The sequence below is a fragment of the Coregonus clupeaformis genome, chromosome 34, assembly GCF_020615455.1.
Source record: "Coregonus clupeaformis isolate EN_2021a chromosome 34, ASM2061545v1, whole genome shotgun sequence".
Classification (NCBI taxonomy): domain Eukaryota; kingdom Metazoa; phylum Chordata; class Actinopteri; order Salmoniformes; family Salmonidae; genus Coregonus; species Coregonus clupeaformis.
The window spans coordinates 1,453,154-1,472,289 of record NC_059225.1 but is presented as its reverse complement, the minus strand read 5'-3'; the positions used below and the strand labels follow the sequence as shown (position 1 = coordinate 1,472,289).

Below are 19,136 nucleotides of genomic sequence, written 5' to 3'. Positions count from 1 at the left end.
CAGACTAATATAACTACAGATAGTTGAATTACGATTGTGTACTTATAAAAGGGTAATGTGTTATTGGTGATTTGCAACAAGGTTATTGTTCCCTCAGTTACAATCAACATTATTTGAGAGTACAATGTCATGACATCATCTTCATGAGCCATTTCAGTTTTGTACACTGAAAATTATGAAATGTTTGGCATTCATTTCGACCAGGGCCCATAGGGGTTTGGGCCACACAGTGCTCTATGAGGTAAATACTTAGACTGGCACACTAAAGTTACAGGTCTGTGGAATAGAATGTAGGCAACAAAACCAGTGGTGAGATCAGCCTAGCCAAATAGAGGGGCAGCAGGAGGAGGCGAATTACCGTCTCCAGGAAATCTAGACCCACACAGAATGAGTCTATTTAACTCGGAGCCCATGATGCAATCCATGTGTGTTGGGGTTGTCATGGTGACCAGGGGGCCAGTTGAAAACAGCATTATTTTGTTTCCACAAAGACATTTATTTCCAGTGAGTGAGTTAGATGAAGAGCCATAGAACTCACTGGTATTATGTAAGCCATGAAAGACCACCCTTGTAGTATGTTTTAAGAAATGAGGTCTTCCTTGAAAATCATGTCAAAAGGAACCCCTGAAGAAAACCTGTGAGAACTTGTGCTCAAATCTATACAGATCACAACAAACTGTCTATCAACTACTTTCCATGCAGGCTTCAAACAAATTCTATTTCAGCTCAGTCCAGGACATTAGTAACTACCCTACAGTGGAGAGAGAGCTGATATCCAACTTCTCACTGTAAGAAATATATTTTAAAAACTGCAACAAAATGTAATGTCAAAAGTGTTGATGCATGTGTTGAGAACCACAGTCACTGTGTATACTATCATATCTCCAGAGTATAAGCAGTCAGCAGTCCACCTGTCTCCTGCTCCCTGTCCATGTGGTGAGTCAGAGCAGAGCAGAGGAAACTGATACTTCCTCCCAGATTTGAATGGGCCAACCCATCACCCATGACTACTAACACACAACACTAATCACATGAATGGGGTGGTGACCTCCTGGCCTGACCATGCCTTTCCTGGAGTGATGTCATCTGGGAGAACAGAAAGCTCAGGCCAGGTCAACAGGGGTAAGTTTCGAAGTTTCGTCCTCTATAATTTAGATCCATTCAGTTTCCCAATGTTATTACATTTACATTTTAGTCATTTAGCAGACGCTCTTATCCAGAGCGACTTACAGTTAGTGAATACATAAAAAAAAAAAATATATCATACTAGCCCTCCGTGGGAAACGAACCCACAACCCTGGCGTTGCAAACGCCATGCTCTACCAACTGAGCTACATCCCTGCCGGCCATTCCCTCCCCTACCCTGGACGACGCTGGGCCAATTGTGCGCCGCCCCATGGGTCTCCCGGTCACGGCCGGCTACGACAGAGCCTGGATTCAAACCAGGATCTCTAGTGGCACAGCTAGCACTGCGATGCAGTGCCTTAGACCACTGCGCCACTCGCCACTTATGATGGTCCTCTGATTAGAGTACATTAAACCACACTAGCTTCACATTATCTTGCACTGTTTCCCAAATGGCACCCTATTCCCTACATAGGGCTCTGGTCAAAGTAGTGCATTATAAAGGGAATAGGGTGCCACTTGGGACTTAATGTCATCACCCACCTTGACGTAGTCGAAACTACAGACGCTTGTCCCCTCCAGGTCAAAGGTCATGAAGGTGTAGTTGATGGTGTTGCCCATGGAGGTCTGGATGGTCCAGCTACACAGGGAGTTGTGGGGGTAGGTGTTGGGATAGTTCAGAGACTCAATCTGCCCATGCGCCTGGTTGGCGATCAGCACACCTTGACAGCCTAAGGAAGACAGAGAGTGAGTTAATAGTGAATATAGCAGTATTCAATTTACTGGATTAAATGGTGATATTTAGAAGGATATATTTGCCTGTTATCAAAATATATTCCATTATTAAATGGTATGTTGTGTTTTTGGACAGAAATGTCAAGATTAAGCATGAGAGCCAACATCGCACTTTTCAACTCTGTGAGAGTCAAACTGAAACTGTGTTATTTTTCCAGGAATAACTAAATAAAGCTTGAGAGCAGAGCTGACCTCTCTGTATAAACCTAAGTGACAATTAGTGTTCCAGGGACAGAATGAGAACATGAGTCCAGGGCCAAGTTGGAAACCGCTGTGTGACAGAAACAAAACAAGACAGACTTCACTAAGACTGACCTCTTATCCTTTCAGCATGACTTCCAGAAAGCCCATTTGACAACACTGACAATAAGAATTAAAGCCAGTCCCCACTCTGACATTCTTTTGTAGTGTGAGTACCTCTGCCAACTCGGTCTCCTCACCTCTCGAACCCCAAGAGTGCGTTCCCTAACCCTGTTTCCATGGAAACCAAACAAACAGCACCCTGGGATACCACTGTAAGCCACTTCGGTATGGCACAGCATTAACTTTAATAAGGTTTACTGTATCTCAAGCTTCAAATGTAACTAATGTCAACGTAAACGTGTAGAATTGGATAACAAGAATGTAAAATGTGCCCTACAAAATCAACATGGGCGCACCAGCTCAAGCAGCACACAGAGATGGCTGGATGGAGTCTTTGGAAAGCCAGATGGCTTATAATCACCCTACAGCTCCATTAGGATAGGTTGACACATCAACTACATGGAGTGGTTACTGGGTAGGTATATTGGTGTAAAGCTAGACTTGTGTGTGTGTGTGTGTGTGTGTGTGTGTGTAATAGGTGCTCACTGGTTGTATACATGGCCACGAAGCCTCCAGCTGTGATGATACTGTCTGTGCGTAGTTTCACATAGAGCTGACTCCTACTGGAGTTGATGGGGGCAGGCAACTGAGTCCCACACAGGTTGGCCAGCTGTGGCGCATTAGTGCTGTTCCCATCGTATACCTATGGACAGACAGACGGGCAGGCAGGCAGACAGGCATTATGTTAGATATTCTTCTAACATCAAAAGGGGCAAGGGATATGCTTTTCTTTCAGCAATGTCATGAACACCTAATTGTCTCTCGTGTTCAATTTCATTTTGTATTGACTGACTATTATGTGGGTGTAATAACCTTGAACAGTGTTCTGTACTCACAGCCAGGTAGTCATATGTACAGCTGGTGCTGGACTCCAGATCGAAGTCGCCAAAGCTGAGAGTGATCAGGCTCCCAGCGCTGGCCTTGATCAGCCAGTAGCACTCAGCGTTAGTGTGGTAGGGTAGGGGGTAGTTAGGAGAGGAGAACCCTCCTGAACTGGTGGTCAGAGTACCTCCACAGCCTAGGGTGGGAAAGGGCAGGGACAAAAGGAGAGGAATAGGAGGAGAGAGGTAAAAATAAAGGGATGGAGTTAAGATTCTGAGTAGTCAAAGTATCATACATTTTCTGGTATGTAGCACAATACCTGTTGAAGATGATGCTAGTGAAATATACATTTCTCCCACACACACCTGTCTGCGTGCCGTCCCAGTGTGCCCTGAAGCCAGGGAAGGTGACAGAGTAGTCGGAACGGAACTTGAGCCACAGGCGGTTGCTATGGGACACCAGCATTGGAGGCCTCTGGGTGGAGCAGAACTTGCCAATCAGAGGAGAGGTTTCATAACCGCCATCTCTGTCGGACAGAGAGAACATTGGGAGATATAAATAGTGGCCTTTAAGTTGCTAGCAATATTAACAGCTTTCATCTTGTCACGCTTGCTGACATAGGTCTCATTTTTATTCTAATCACATATTACTTAGGCATGAGTTTTCTTGCCTGGCTAGCTACTAATTACACAAAAATGACTGCTCAAGTCAAATTGAATCATACAACTGACAAACATCCTCCAGTAACAGCTGATTCAGATCAGGTCCATTATGACTGGGTGCTCACCTGATCTCTACATAGTCTAAAGCACAGTTGGGTGGTGAGCCCTCCAGAGTAAAGTCAGTAAAGTTGAGCATAATCTGCATGTTGACCCCAACGATGATCTTGTAGATACACTGGCGGTTGGTGGGGTAGTTACTGGGAAAGTTAGGAGAGCTGAGTTCTCCTGTAGGGGAGGTGAACGTCTCACTACAGTCTGGGGAAGACATGAGATTAATATGATTTTGTGAATATGAGGGGAAAGAGATTGGGTTAACACAAGGGTAGTCTTGCAGTACCAGACCTCAACACCATATTTTCGTTCGACAGGAGTAGAGGAAAATATGGGGGGAATGTTGTGTGCAGCAAACGACAGTAACATTCAAGCAAGAGGCAAAGCATTGGTCAAACTCTACTTTACTACTGCCATCTTTTCTGCATGTTTTCTTGCTTAACTTTGTTTTGGTTATTTTGTTACAATTACACAATCAGCCAGGTTTGAACCCCCTCTAACCCTGATATCTCATCTATTTTATGTGACAAGTAATTTTCTATTTTTCTGTTAATTGGAATTCTTGATGCTGTCGAGGGTAACAGTACTCGTGGTGGCGGTGATGTCCTCTTTCTAACCCTCATATATCACACATTTTATGCGACTTTTTCTGTGAATGGGAATGTGTTGTTGGGCTGTTGTAAATGGAAATAGTGGTTGCCAAGGGTAACCGTAATGTTTCTTGTTGCCGAGGGTAACCGTACCGGTGGTGGCGTTGATGGAGACATAGTTGGCAGAGAAGCCTTCGGTTGCTAGGCTGATGTCGGAGACAAAGAGGACAGTCATCAGGTTGTCTGTGCTGGTCAGAGAGGGAGGGACGGACCGACCACAGTACCTGGAAAGATATAGGCCAGATGGGGGGAACTCAGTCATTCATGCCCAAACAATCAACCTGATCCCTCACCAACAGAAGTTACCTGAAGTTTGAGTTGACGTCGAGTTGGAGTAAATTATCACGAGAGTGATTCACTTCTAGAAAGCATATTGACTTTGAATCATGGCAATGTTCACACATCAGCATGATTTAGTGTAATCACCATATTGCCATGGGTTCTTAACATCTTGACATGGGTTTGTTTGCATGTACTGTACTATACCTGCCAAGCTTGGTCCCAGTCGCCACGGTGCCATTGTCATACACCTCGACGTAGTCATAGTTACAGCTGGTGTGGTACTCCATGTTGAAGGAGGTGAAGGACAGGCGGATGAGGTTGCCGGGTGCGACAGAGATGTACCAGGTGCAGTTGGCTCCATGGGGGTAGTTGTTGGGATGCCCAGGGCTTGTGAGGGACCCCGACGGGGCATTAAGCGTAGTGCCACAACCTGGCATCAAACAGGGAAACAGGCTCAAATTGGGTTAAAATATACTGTTATTTTTACACCTCATTCAGAGTCAACACAATACATCTTTATTGAAACATTATACAGAGACAAAGGATTGGTAAACATGTTGTTGTCACAGTACCCAGTCCCAGGACACATAGGCTCACAGATACCACTCACTGACAACACATACACATTAGTAGATATTTGAGCTTTTAGTCACGGCAGAATAAACTACATATCCCATGAGTACCAGGGGCTTACCCTCCATAGCAGAGTCATAGGATGCAGTGAAGCCATGGTTGGAGACGGACGAGTCAGTCTTAAAGCGGATGTACATGGACCTCTGGGTGGACTCGAGCATGGCTGGCATGGTGGTGCCACAGTATGTACCAATCAGAGGAGAGCTCACCGTGGAGCCGTCCCTTACCTGGGGGAGGGGAGAGAGAAGAGACACACAGACAGAGACAGAGACACAGAGAGAGAGACACAGAGAGAGAGAGTGAGTGAGTGAGAGAGAGAGAGAGAGAGAATTTGGCATGAGGGTCTGCTATACAAATTGATGGAAAGTGGTGTTGGAGGAAAAACATACGACATAATACAATTCATGTACACAAACAACAAGTGTGCAGTTAAAATTTGCAAAAAACACACACAGGGCTGTGGGGTGAGACTGGGATGCTCTTCAACATATATAATCAATGAATTGGCGAGGGTACTAGAACATTCTGCAGCACCCGGCCTCACTCTACTAGAATCTGAAGTCAAATGTCTACTGTTTGCTGATGATCTGGTGCTTCTTTCCCCAACCAAGGAGGGCCTAAAGCAGCACCTAGATCTTCTGCACAGATTAAGTCAGACCTGGGCCCTGACAGTAAATCTCAGTAAGACAAAAATAATGGTGTTCTAAAAAAGGTCCAGTTGCCAGGACCACAAATACAAATTCCATCTAAACATCATTGCCCTAGAGCACACAAAAAACGATACATACCTCGGGCCTAAACATCAGCGCCACAGGTAACTTGCACAAAGCTGTGAACGATCTGAGAGACAAGGCAATAAGGGCCTTCTATGCCATCAAAAGGAACACAAAATTTGACATACCAATTAGGATCTGGCAAAGAATACTTGAATCAGTTATAGAATCCATTGCCCTTTATGGTTGTGAGGTCTGGGGTCCGCTCACCAACCAAGAATTCACAAAATGGGACAAACACCAAATTGAGACTCTGCATGCAGAGTTCTGCAAAAATATCCTTGGCATACAACGTAAAACACCAAATAATGCATGCAGAGCAGAATTGGGCCGATACCCGCTAATTATCAAAATCCAGATAAGAGCCGTTAAATTTTACAACCACCTAAAAGGAAGCGATTCCCAAACCTTTCATAACAAAGCCATCACCTACAGAGAAATAAACCTGGAGAAAAGTCCCCTAAGCAAGCTGGTCCTGGGGCTCTGTTCACAAACACAAACAGACCCCAAAGACAGCAACACAATGAGACCCAATCAAATCATGAGAAAACAAAAAGACAATTACTTGACACATTAGAAAGAATTTACAAAATAACCCAGAGCAAACTAGAAATCTATTTGGCCCTAAACAGAAAGTACACAGTGGCAGAATACCTGACCACTGTGAATTACCCAAAATTAAGGAAATCTTTGACTATGTACAGACTCAGTGAGCATAGCATTGCTATTGAGAAAGGCCGCCGAAGGCAGACCTGGCTCTCAAGAGAAGACAGGCTATGTGCACACTGCCCACAAAATGAGGTGGAAACTGAGCTGCACTTCCTAACCTCCTGCCAAATGTATGACCATATTAGAGACACATATTTCCCTCAGATTACACAGACCCACAAAGAATTTGAAAACAAATCCAATTTTTTATAAACTACCATATCTATTGGGTGAAATACCACAGTGTGCAATCACAGCAGCAAGATTTGTGACCTGTCGCCACAAGAAAAGGGCAACCAGTGACGAACAAACACCATTGTAAATACAACCTATATTTATGTTTATTTATTTTCCTTTTTGTACTTTAACTATTTGCACATCATTATAACTCTGTATATAGACATAATGACACTTGAAATGTCTTTATTATTTTGGAACTGTTGTTTGCTCTGAGTTGTAGAGCGGCAATAAAGTGTCGCTGTTTGAACCCCAATTTATAAGGATCAGTGAGCCAATCGTTACTGGTTTGGTCTTGGTGGAACATACATATCCCTTCACCTTGCACCTGGCAAGGCTGCCCAGTCTTCGAACTCTTTGAGCCTCCAGTTGTTCAGCTTTTTGCATGAGGTAATGCCCTTGAGCTCTACCATTTCTTTGTCACTTTTACTAGTGATTTCTCCTGTAGTTGTTGCCATCTTGACTTGGCCCTCTCCCAGTTTGGGGACCTGCTCCATCCTCCCTCCTGCCCTTAGCCATATTTTGCCATACTTCTCTTGTGGCACAGTATATGTGGTTACTGCTCTTATCAGTGGATCTGACGACACTGACAGTTTCACTTGCTTTGGCAATGTTACATACAGTACCAGTCAAAAGTTTGGACACACCTACTAATTCAAGTGTTTTTCTTTATTTTTTAAAACTATTTTCTACATTGTAGAATAATAGTGAAGACATCAAAACTATGAAATAACAAATATTTGAGATTTGAGATTCTTCAAATAGCCACCCTTTGCCTTGATGACAGCTTTGCACACTCTTGGCATTCTCTCAACCAGCTTCACCTGGAATGCTTTTCCAACAGTCTTGAAGGAGTTCCCACATATGCTGAGCACTTGTTGGCTGCTTTTCCTTCAATCTGCCGTCCGACTCATCCCAAACCATCTCAATTGGGTTGAGGTCGGGGGATTGTGGAGGCCAGGTCATCTGATGCAGCACTCCATCACCCTCCTTCTTGGTAAAATTGCCCTTACACAACCTGGAGGTGTGTTGGGTCATTGTCTTGTTAAAAAACAAATGATAGTCTGGGTCTTCCATTCCTGTTGCGGTCCTCATGAGAGCCAGTTTCATCACAGCGCTTGATGGTTTTTGCGACTGCACTTGAAGAAACTTTCAAAGTTCTTGAAATGTTCCATATTGACTGACCTTCTTGTCTTAAAGTAATGATGGACTGTCATTTCTATTTGCTTATTTGAGCTGTTCTTGCCATAATACCCCCCTACCTTGTCAGAACACAACTGATTGGCTCAAACACATTAAGAAGGAAAGAAAGTCCACAAATTAACTTTTAAGAAGGCACACCTGTTAATTGAAATGCATTCCAGGTGACTACCTCATGAAGCTGGTTGAGAGAATGCCAAGAGTGTGCAAAGCTGTCATCAAGGCAAAGGGTGGCTATTTGAAGAATCTCAAATATATTTTGATTTGTTTAACACTTTTTTGGTTACTACATGATTCCCATACGTGTTATTTCATAGTTTTGATGTCTTGACTATTATTCTATAAATGTAAAAAATTGTAAAAATAAAGAAAAACCCTTGAATGAGTAGGTGTGTCCAAACTTTTGACTGGTAGTGTATGTTTCCATGCCAATAAAGCCCTTAAATTGAATTGAATTGAGAGAGAGAGAGAGAGAGAGAGAGAGAGACACACAGAGAGAAAGAAAGAAAGAAAGACACAGAGAGAGAGACACAGAGAGAGAGAGAGAGAGACACAGAGAGAGCGAGAGACACAGAGAGAGAGAGAGGTGGAGCTTATTTCAGGTCACCTCATCTCTTTAGAAATGTTTGTGTATGTAATGACAACAATAGTAAAAAAAATCCATTGACGATGTTGGACAATCAGAGGCAGAATTCAAGAATGATAGGCTGGAGTGAAGTTTGAATACCTCAACAAAGTCATAGACACAGGAGCCGCTCTCGATGTCGAAGGTGAGGAAGTTGAGGGTGACAACGTAGCCCTGTGGTTGGTTGATGACCCACTCACACTCCTTGTTGTGGGGGTAGGCATCAGGGTGGTAGGGGGACCGGATCTGACCCGTCCCAGAGAAGGTGCCACCACAGCCTGGGAAAGAGACAGAACTCCATTGGGACCTTCTAGATGGCTATGCACAAACTAATTGGAAAAGGAGGTCAAGTTCATTAACTCTATTGGACTGCAAACCAGTTGCCAGATAATGAAAATTAACTGCAAGTACCTGTAAGAGCACCTGCTAAATGACACAAATGTAAATGTGAAAATGCTTAGTCTTTTCGCTCAGATCACCATACACGACTGGTACGCTTCACATACTGTATATGCAAATATGGAGCAAAGAGAACCAGCACTGGGAATCACACTGGATATTCATCCCAGGCCTTGACACTAAGTAGTCCAGTCTGACAGGCCATTTCCAGGTGCAGAAGATGGAGTGGAGGGTGGGCCATTAAAGCACACAAACACACTATTCACCGTGCTGTTCAAGAGTGTGTTTAATCACTAGGGATTGCCGAAACAGCAGGAAGACTTAAGGTTCAATAAGAACATTGAACAGAACACGACTATGTCAGTAAGTCAATTTTGCTGAAATAACCTTAAAGTCTGTTGAGCAGCTGTTAAATCACATACAGGCCAGGCATTCACACATATGAGATGGCCACACACACAAACCTGCATGGTGGGGGAGGGGGCAGAAGAAGTTGAATACACAACCCTTTTTATTCTTCACATAAAACCCTCACACTTTTACTAGGCTCTGCAAGGCGGCTGTGCTGAAATGTAATTACTACTGAGGTAGAGATCAGGGAGAGAGATTGAGGAGATGTGTCACAGGACTAGAGATTTTAACTGCTTAGACCTAGTGAGAAGCACTATATAGATGCAGTCCATTATTAGTACACCTATATTTCCCAGGTCATGATTTTGGCATTTCTGAAGAGCTTGTGGTTTGTCACTGTTGGGGTTTGCCAGTGACAAGATGGTGAAGAGATAGTGTTTTGCCACTGGTGTGGTTAGACAGTGTTTGTGATTCTCACCGACTTCGTATGTGGCCCTGAACCCTGCCTGGCTGATTGATGCGTCAGACTTGAAGCGGATCCAGAGAGCATTGGAGGAGGACAGGATGGGGGCAGGGATGGTGTACCCACAGTACTTCCCAATCAGAGGGTCTGTCTCTGTGGTACCATCACGGACCTGGGAAACACAACCAGGAGAGTCAAATATGAACAATGTTAAGAGGACACAGAGATCCAGGCACACACATCATATCTAATCCCCCTCCCAGAGACAAAGCACCCTGACACCACCAACAATCTCAATCAGAAACCTCAATCACAAACACACACGTGCATGCGCCCAGTTTTGTATTGCTATCCTTGTGGGGACCAAATAATTTATTCCCATCCAAAATCATTTTTTCCTTAACCCCTAACCCTTACCATAACCATTAACCTAACCATAACCCTAACCTTAACCTTAAGCCTAAGCTTACCCCCAAACTCCTAACCCTAAAACTATACCTAACCCCTAACCCTAACCTTAATTCTAACCCTAACCCCTAAGCCTAAAACAGCATTTTTCCTTGTGGGGACTGGCAAAATGTCCTTATTTTACTATCCTTTGAGGACTTCTCGTACGCATTAGGATAGTTCAACAAAAACACACACACACTACTGTACCTCCACATAGTCAAACATACAACCGCTGTGGGACTCCAAGTTCATGTGTGTAAAGTTGAGTGAGACAATCTCATTGGCTGGCAGGCGGATGATGTAGATACACTGGCGGTTATGGGCGTAGTTATTGGGCCAGTTGGGGGAGATGATGATGCCCTCGCTCTCTGTAAAGGTTCCTCCACAACCAGGGTCAGCTAGAACAGAGAGAGCCAGACACATGACCTTCAGTTGGAGAGGGACATCTTTTAGAATAGCCTAGTCCCAGGTCATTTTTGGAATGACCATATGAATGAGCAAAACAGCACAAAGAGATCTGGGACCAAGAAAACCTGCATATGGCATTGAGAATCCTTGTAATAATCCTTTCCTTAAAAAAGGTAAGTTGTTAACAGTAGTTGATATGACAGATCTCTTACATGGAGAGGTGGTGTAAGTGATGTGGAAGCCACGGTCAGAGTTAGAGAAGTCCGAGTGGAACCGGATCCATGCTGCAGGTCCCGTGGTCTGGCGAGGGGCGGGAGTCGCATTGCTGCAGTACTTCCCTAGAACCGGATCTTCTGGGCGGAGACCATCCCGGATCTAGACCACAGAACATAGAACCAAGGACAGACAACTGTTACAGTAACAGACCTAGAACCTTCATAGTTGCGGATGATAATGAAAAATCGTAATATTCACATAATGTCTGCGGCTATATATATATCCATAGCTGAAGGGACATGTTGATGTTGCCATGGTGCCTGCCTCACCTCCAGGTAGTCATAGTTACAGTCAGGGTGGTTTTCCAGGCTGAGGGTTCCGAAGGCGAAGGTGATGAGCAGGCCGGGGGCCACGTCAACCGTCCAATAGCAGTCGCGGTTGGGAGGGTAGTTGCCGGGGTAACCAGGTGAGTTGATGTTACCGTAGGGTTCGGTCAACTCCCCGCCACATACTGGAGGTGAAACAAACCGGTACAGATTGCAGTGAGGAGAGGACTGTACATGGGTAACACCTGACTAAGCTATTTCAGGTAGATTGCAAACAATACATTTTATCTAGGTCTCTTGCCAACAGACACACACACACACACACACACACACACACACACACACACACACACACCTGGTGTCTGTGAGGTCCAGGCCACAGTGAAGCCGCCTGCGTTGACGGAGTGGTCAGAGCGGAACCAAAAGTACAATGCATTGTGGGAGCTGAAGAGCTCTGCGGGGGTGCTGGTACCGCAGTACCTCCCTAACTGATAGGCCGAGGCGCTCTCGCCATCGTGGATCTGAAGGAAGTCGAAGTCACAGTTAGCACTGTTCTCCAGCTCAAAGTGAGGGAAGGTGATCCGTAGAATCTGGGAAGAAATGAACACCACAGTATTAACACATCATTAAATAACTATTCCACTTGACTTGTATAGCTATTGGGCTTGTACAATGTATAGAACAAATTTCACATATTGTTAGACATTCAAATTGTACAAATCAACAAAAATGCTTATTCCATGGTATACTGCATTACAACTGATGTAACAGTATGGAAAAGCATATGCCAAACTCTTTGTTAGACTGTGAGTCCAGTCTTGTCATGTGTAGTCAGGTCCAGGACCTGCTGTGTGTAAGTGACAGTGTGGCATTAGATTACACTGACCTTGTTGGCGTCTGCTCTGATGACCCAGGCACAGCTGACCTGGTGGTCGTACTGGTCACTACCAGGGGTGTTGGGGTAGCTGAATGTACCAGCCGGGCCAGTCAGGTAGCCTCCACACACTGACAACACACACAGACACACACAGGTAAGTGAAGCACACAGTACACACACTGTACAAATACAGCAAAACACCCTGAAATAAGTCAATTTCTCTTTATCATTCATAACATTCTATAAACACACAGATACACATGCACGCACACACACACACACACCTTGCTGTGCGGTCTGGCAGGTTGGCCCTGTCCACTGGTCAGTGCAGGTACAGGTGAATCCATTGAGTCCATCGTTGCATGTACCTCCATTCTGACATGGGTTGCTGGCACACTCATTGACATTCTGGTCACAGTTCACCCCTCCCCAGCCAGGACTACAGGTACACAGATACCCCGTGGAAGTAGGCTGGGGGGGCAGCAAAAATGTTACCAAAACCCAAATAATATACAGTGTAGATGAAAACCTCCTGGACAAGTCATTGTTTAAGGAGTAAAATCCTGGTCCTGAGAAAATGTGAAGTTGCTAGAGTCCCATGTAGTCAACACTCACCACACACTGTCCATTGACACATGGATTGTTGGTCTGGCAGATATTGCTGCTCTGGGTGCATCCTGTTGGGCCGTAGCCATTTCCTGTGTAGTCTGAGGGACAGGTGCACACTGGGATGATGGCGCCTGGAAGCACAGAGATATGGTCAGGATACCTGATTAACTCACCATAACATTAAAAGACACAGGTGCATTCACTAGACACAGTATAAAGATGAGGGACATGCGACACAGTTTGAACGAGGACAATTTGTTAGAGAAATAAACCAATCTACCTAACTACCATGCAGTAAAAGTATACTACATTTTCTCCTATAGGTGAATAGGGCATTGAGCTCTGATGTCTCTGCTCTCTCAGCACTCCAGCCTCTGCTCATGTGATAGCATCATAATCTAGTCTCCTGGCTGTAACATTCTTTATAGTTGATGTCAGCCATCAGGAGGTGAGAGAGAGCAGAGCTGTCAACGCCTGCAATAATGGCCCTGTCTTATCCTCACTGCCACCGGTCATGAGGTGCCGTAAAGATAGGTGTGTGTGTGTGTGTGTGTGTGTGTGTGTGCACATTTACCTGGAGTGGAAGAGCAGGTAGCCAGGGGGTAGCAGCCTCCATTGTTATTGGCACAGATGTTAGCCTGAGTGCAGGTTCTCCCATCTCCTTCATAGCCTGGATACAGATCAATCAATTAACCAATCAATTAGTCAATCAATCAATCAATCCACCAATGAACCAGCAGGTCTATACCAGACAAAAAGCAACATTTTGAATTAATAAAAGGGCCATAAAATACCGTTGAGCACAATGACTAATTCTGAGAGTGAGAGACAGAGAGAGAGCGAGAGCGAGAGCGATCGACAGAGAGAGGAGGAGAGGTCGACAAAGTGAGATTAATAAAGAGAGAGACAGAAACTGAGCCAGAGGGCTACAGAGTACACACAAAAGAGATCTCTGGATGGGGATAGGGCTGAACACACTACATATAGTCAGGCATCTGCTTTTCATCAGAGCCATATTACTGAAAACTACCAGGAGTCAGCAAGCATCCACCTGCCAGCTGGCATCCGCCATAGAGGGAAACAAGGACAGCTTTCTTCTGTGGTACACCAAATCCACCAGCTCAATTTTTTATTTCAACACCAAGGGTTGTGTAAGAACACTATTACAGTAACCTGACAAAGACCATGTTGGTCTAAATGTTGTGTGTATATGACTAAGAGATAAGTTGTAGGAACAGAAAATAAGAAGACATTATTTAAATATCAGAAAACAGTAGAGAGAGGAGGGTAAAGAAAGAAGAGGGAGAGGTTCCAGAAGATTCATCCAGATACAGGTACCTGGAGGACAGGTTCCACAGTAGAAGGATTGCATGGTATTGAGATGCTGGACCATGGAGTGGAGGAGCAGGTTAAGGGTTAAGGTTAGTTACCTGGAGGACAGGTTCCACAGTGGAAGGAGCCCATGGTATTGAGATGCTGGACCATGGAGTGGAGGAGCAGGTTAAGGGTTAAGGTTAGTTACCTGGAGGACAGGTTCCACAGTGGAAGGAGCCCATGGTATTGAGACACTGGACCATGGAGTGGAGGAGCAGGTTAAGGTTTGGGTTAAGGTAAGGGTTAGTTACCTGGAGGACAGGTTCCACAGTGGAAGGAGCCCATGGTATTGAGACACTGGACCATGGGAGTAGTGGAGCATCCTCCGTTATTAGTGGAACACTCATTCACATCCAGACAGCTGTAGCCGTTGCCCTGCCATCCTGGAGGAATGCACAACAAACAGTGTTACATTTACTGTTATACAGACAATGCCAGCACAAATCATTGTTTATTACGCAGTTAGGAATAGGCATATTATTCAAGGTTACATTCACATTTAGTTTACAGATGCATTGTTTATTGTAATGATATACAAGCAAGCATAACATGTATTCTTTAAAAATCCACACATCTTCACACATATAATAGCCTCTGTTCCTCTGTAGAGTTCAGTCAATCATGATGGGGCTGTTCCCAGAGTAAAGAAATAGGACCCAGTTCCCTTAATGTCAGAGTATTACCTGAGAGGGTCAGTTCCGCTAGGAGCTAAGGACAGCCGTTTCCAACTGATATTCAATAACAGTCACGAATCGTAAATCTCGTGCTTTCTTGTACTTTCCCAAGTTCTACCAACAAATACAGTAAAGTACAGATTTGCTGCAGCAATGTCTTTGTCCTAAGAAGTACTCTTGTATAACTGAATTCAAGAGCACTTCGACTCAAGACCAAAACATGCTATTTTGGAGGACTGAAGAGGCATCCATCTGGCAACCACATGGAGGTAACAAACTATGTCAGCCATTTTGGGTCACCAAACATCAGTTTCCTCAGACCTAATGCACAATACCATTGATGATAAGGAAACTGTGAGCACTGAGCGGCTCTCACCAGCAGGACAGGAGCCGCAGTAGAAGGAGCCCTGGGTGTTGTAACAGGTCACAGGCGGGTTGGTGGAGCAAGGCTTCTGGGCAAGGCTACACTCATCCACGTCTGATATACAGGCTGGGTTGCCGGCTGGGGCCATCCAACCATCATCACAAACACACTTAAACTTGGGCTGGAAGGAAATAACACCACATGGCATGGATTCATGTCAACTCCCATAAATAGAATATGTACAGAATGTGTACCGATCACATTTAGATGCACTAGTAGTGAATCAGTGATGTGCAATGACGTGCATTACAGAAATAGAGTCATTCTAGAGTCATTCTATTTCTATGATGTGCATGGCCTACTGAGCCAAGACTGAATTAGATTAGCCAAGGGCCTATAAATCATTTATTTGATTCGATATCCAAGGGGTAAATGGTTATAGCTACTCCCATGTAAGACAACTTACACTGTCCTACTGGTAATGGATCAGTTCCTACTACTCTAATGCAGGTCTCAGATCTATCATCACTATGAAAAAGAAGTATTTCATTGCTCTACTCTAATAAAATAAAATAAACATTAAGGCTATGGTAGCTAGCAGTGCTAAATCTAATCTAGTAATTGCTTTCTTCACAAATTGCTTTCTTCACAGGGCAGTTATCACATAAAGTTAAATAATTGAAGCCAAGGGACCAGGGTGAAGACATTGGCTGAAATAAATGACCTTGTCTAGACAGTCTTCATTCATCAAATGAAAGTATCTTTGGCTAGTTAAACAGGGCAGGCTACAGCTAAGACAAATGGCTGACAATTCTGTTTTTAAACAGATGAGATCCATTAAATCAAATAGGAGACCAACACTGTTGAATGATGATTGACAGTTACCACGTTGGGTGTGATTCTGTCTGCGTCAATGCACGTTCCATGGACACACAGGTCCTGAGCGGCACCCTGACAGTCGTCATAGCGGGTCGTACACAGGGTACCAGACCACTCTGGTGAACAGGTGCAACTTGAAGAGAAATACAAGAAGACAGATTCAGTGTGTGTGTGTCTGTCTGTCTGTCTGTCTGTCTCAGTGTGTGTCTGTCTCAGTGTGTGTGTGTATGTCTGTCTCAGTGTGTGTGTGTGTCTCAGTGTGTGTGTGTCTCAGTGTGTGTGTGTGTGTGTGTGTCCTCACGTAAAGGATCCAGGGGTGTTGATACAAGTGGCTCCATTCTGACATCCCTGAGAGGTCCCGACAAAGATCTGGCACTCATTCACATCCACAGCACAGTTAGGACCCTGCAGACACACACACACACCACGATTTAAACAGAAATAACACATAAATGCGGGTGCGGGCACACACACTCTCTCTCTCTCTCTCTCTGTGTGTCCACTTACCCCCCAGTTGCTGGGGCACATGCAGTGAAAAGAGTCCAGCAGGTCCAGACAGGTGGCTCCATTCTGACAGGGATTACTGGTACATGTCTTTCTCTGGACCGTCTGGGAGAGGCAGGGATAGAGAGGAGAGAAAGGAGGAGAGGAGTGGGAGAGGACAGAGGGTAAGGGTGAGAGGACAGAGGGTAAGGGGTTTGGAGTTAGGGAAATGATTATTTGTGAAAATATAGAATAAGATTCATCATACACAATATGTAACATGTAAGAAGTAGGCCATACTGTACTTACCTGTTCTAGTGCTGTCACTTTAGTTTCAAGTGATGACACCTTTGCGTTGAGCGTATTGAGTTGGTTAGTGACATCAGGGGAAGTTCCACCTCCATTTTGTTTTATATTGTCGATGTCAGCTTTGTTTGTTTTGATCTGAAATAAGAAGTAAAGAAGGCTTGGTATGGAAGTTGTGATGTTACATGTTTCTTCACTATTATTAAATGATGTTTCTAAAGAGTAATTACTGAATAATTATATAGTATTCCAAACCCACCATAACCATGCTACAATTAAATTTGATTTTAATAAATAGTATTTTGATCTTTGGTCAAATGCTGGTTGAATTGCAGAGTCTGCTCTTTCTAAGTTGTTAATGATTCATAGCATCATGTGAAAATCACTAGTTTATAGAGATGTCGAGACATAATAAAGTCCTGAACAGATGGAATATTTTGAAGAATGTGCTTTTTGGACATATTTGTGAACAAGATAAGTGGATATGAAAATGTATGATTATCATATCCATGGTGATATCCACCACTTGATCTGATATTATTATCATTATTATTATTATTATTATTATTATATATGATTTCTATAATTTTAGTTAGAAAAAAACAGTAACAAAGACGGATGCTTTTCGAAAAGACGGTACAACACATGAAAACATTTCTACAAATCATCTGTCAATGTGGATATGTTTATCCATTTAAGACTTTGTCTCGTGTGTGTGTGCATACCTGACTCATCAGCTGAGTGAGGTCCTCCGTTCCCACTTTGATACTGCCTGACCCGGAGGTCTGGAAGCGGATCTCTTTGTTATGGGTGGAGAAGACCAGGTGACCGCTCTCTGATACCATGCGTGGCCTAGGGGGAAGACAATCAGAAAAGTATTTAAATCATTATTTTACATGGGGACAGATTCAATGTATCAACATTTTAATTGTTTATACAACACGCAACACTATACAGAAAATATGATATAGCATGTAGGTTAGGTACTAAACGCTGTTCATTTATATTTTACATTTTGATTAATGATTTCGATGACAAAAGATGGCTTATTCTCCAATAGCAATAGATTAAATTCAACTTTTGGAGGTGATGCTTGGTTGAGCTTTGAAGGTCAGAGTTGCTTGACTGAAGCGAAGATATTTCCAGATAACTTCACATTATTGCAAAGGGTAAAAATTAAGTTTAGGAAAATATCATGTAACAAATTCAATCACTATTAAGATAATATTATTACATCACACAACTGTTTTTAGCAGACACTGCATTCTTGCAGATCAAAAAAACTATAACCACAAATCATCACCAAACTCACTGTTCATTACTGATGTCCCTCTTGCTGCGTGGTCCTTGGGCGGCGTGCTCCCCTTGGTCACACTCTAGTCCAACCAGGAAGAGGAGGCAGAGGAGCAACCAGGAGAGCTGCTGTATCCGAGCCATGCTGAGAGAGTCTGGTCCCTGGGCACTCTCTTCAGACACTATACTGCGGTACTGACCTGATGCAACACTCTAATGCCCCTAGAAAGGGACAGGGGAGGACAGGGGTGCACTTTGTCCCCACTGGTCTTCTTCTGGGAGAAGGCATAGGCAGCCACATAGAACCATAAAACACCCAAACTTACCCAACGATGAGAGGGGGGGGGGAGTGTTTTAAACACAATTACATACCGGTTATGTCCTTTTATTGGGTGATTGACACGAGCCATCACATGCTTTAAGAGATGAGTAACCAGAGGTTAGGTTAGGGACTATGCTGGGGTGAACATTAGTTCGCTAACAGTAACACATGCAGGGACCTGGATGTTTGAAGCTTCTTTCTTAGTGTATGGTTCAAATGTGTGTATGGTCCACTGTACAGTCCAAATGAGTTGAGCAGTGTTTCCCATCTATAAAAGATTTCAAAAGTTTTTGAACTTCCTTGATAAACATTAATATTTGACGAGGAAGGCTCAAATCATATTCATAATTACTGCC

General features: G+C 43.9%; 1 protein-coding gene across 2 annotated transcripts in view; it reads right to left on the bottom strand.

Moving 5' to 3' along the window:
• cubn (cubilin (intrinsic factor-cobalamin receptor)) overlaps window positions 1–19,123 on the bottom strand; it is a 62,559-nt gene extending 43,436 nt beyond the window's left edge. The window contains exons 1-26 of one of the 2 annotated variants that reach the window (XM_041861913.2): window positions 18,478–19,123; window positions 17,891–18,017; window positions 17,169–17,303; window positions 16,884–16,985; window positions 16,678–16,781; window positions 16,383–16,509; window positions 15,510–15,678; window positions 14,711–14,842; window positions 13,660–13,755; window positions 13,092–13,216; window positions 12,761–12,947; window positions 12,486–12,604; window positions 11,955–12,189; window positions 11,603–11,784; window positions 11,270–11,432; window positions 10,857–11,047; window positions 10,215–10,371; window positions 9,089–9,264; window positions 5,505–5,670; window positions 5,015–5,240; window positions 4,622–4,752; window positions 3,893–4,082; window positions 3,471–3,631; window positions 3,120–3,301; window positions 2,770–2,926; window positions 1,669–1,856 (exon numbers count right to left, since the gene is read on the bottom strand). In XM_041861913.2, the coding sequence (XP_041717847.2) occupies window positions 1,669–1,856; window positions 2,770–2,926; window positions 3,120–3,301; window positions 3,471–3,631; window positions 3,893–4,082; window positions 4,622–4,752; window positions 5,015–5,240; window positions 5,505–5,670; window positions 9,089–9,264; window positions 10,215–10,371; window positions 10,857–11,047; window positions 11,270–11,432; window positions 11,603–11,784; window positions 11,955–12,189; window positions 12,486–12,604; window positions 12,761–12,947; window positions 13,092–13,216; window positions 13,660–13,755; window positions 14,711–14,842; window positions 15,510–15,678; window positions 16,383–16,509; window positions 16,678–16,781; window positions 16,884–16,985; window positions 17,169–17,303; window positions 17,891–18,017; window positions 18,478–18,602 (4,053 nt within the window). In that variant the 5' untranslated portion in view covers window positions 18,603–19,123. Of the gene's footprint in view, window positions 1–1,668; window positions 1,857–2,769; window positions 2,927–3,119; window positions 3,302–3,470; window positions 3,632–3,892; window positions 4,083–4,621; window positions 4,753–5,014; window positions 5,241–5,504; window positions 5,671–9,088; window positions 9,265–10,214; window positions 10,372–10,856; window positions 11,048–11,269; window positions 11,433–11,602; window positions 11,785–11,954; window positions 12,190–12,485; window positions 12,605–12,760; window positions 12,948–13,091; window positions 13,217–13,659; window positions 13,756–14,515; window positions 14,553–14,710; window positions 14,843–15,509; window positions 15,679–16,382; window positions 16,510–16,677; window positions 16,782–16,883; window positions 16,986–17,168; window positions 17,304–17,890; window positions 18,018–18,477 lie in introns of those variants that run through there. The other variant, XM_041861912.2, reaches the window with a different exon arrangement.
• Window positions 19,124–19,136: the final 13 nt, after the last annotated feature.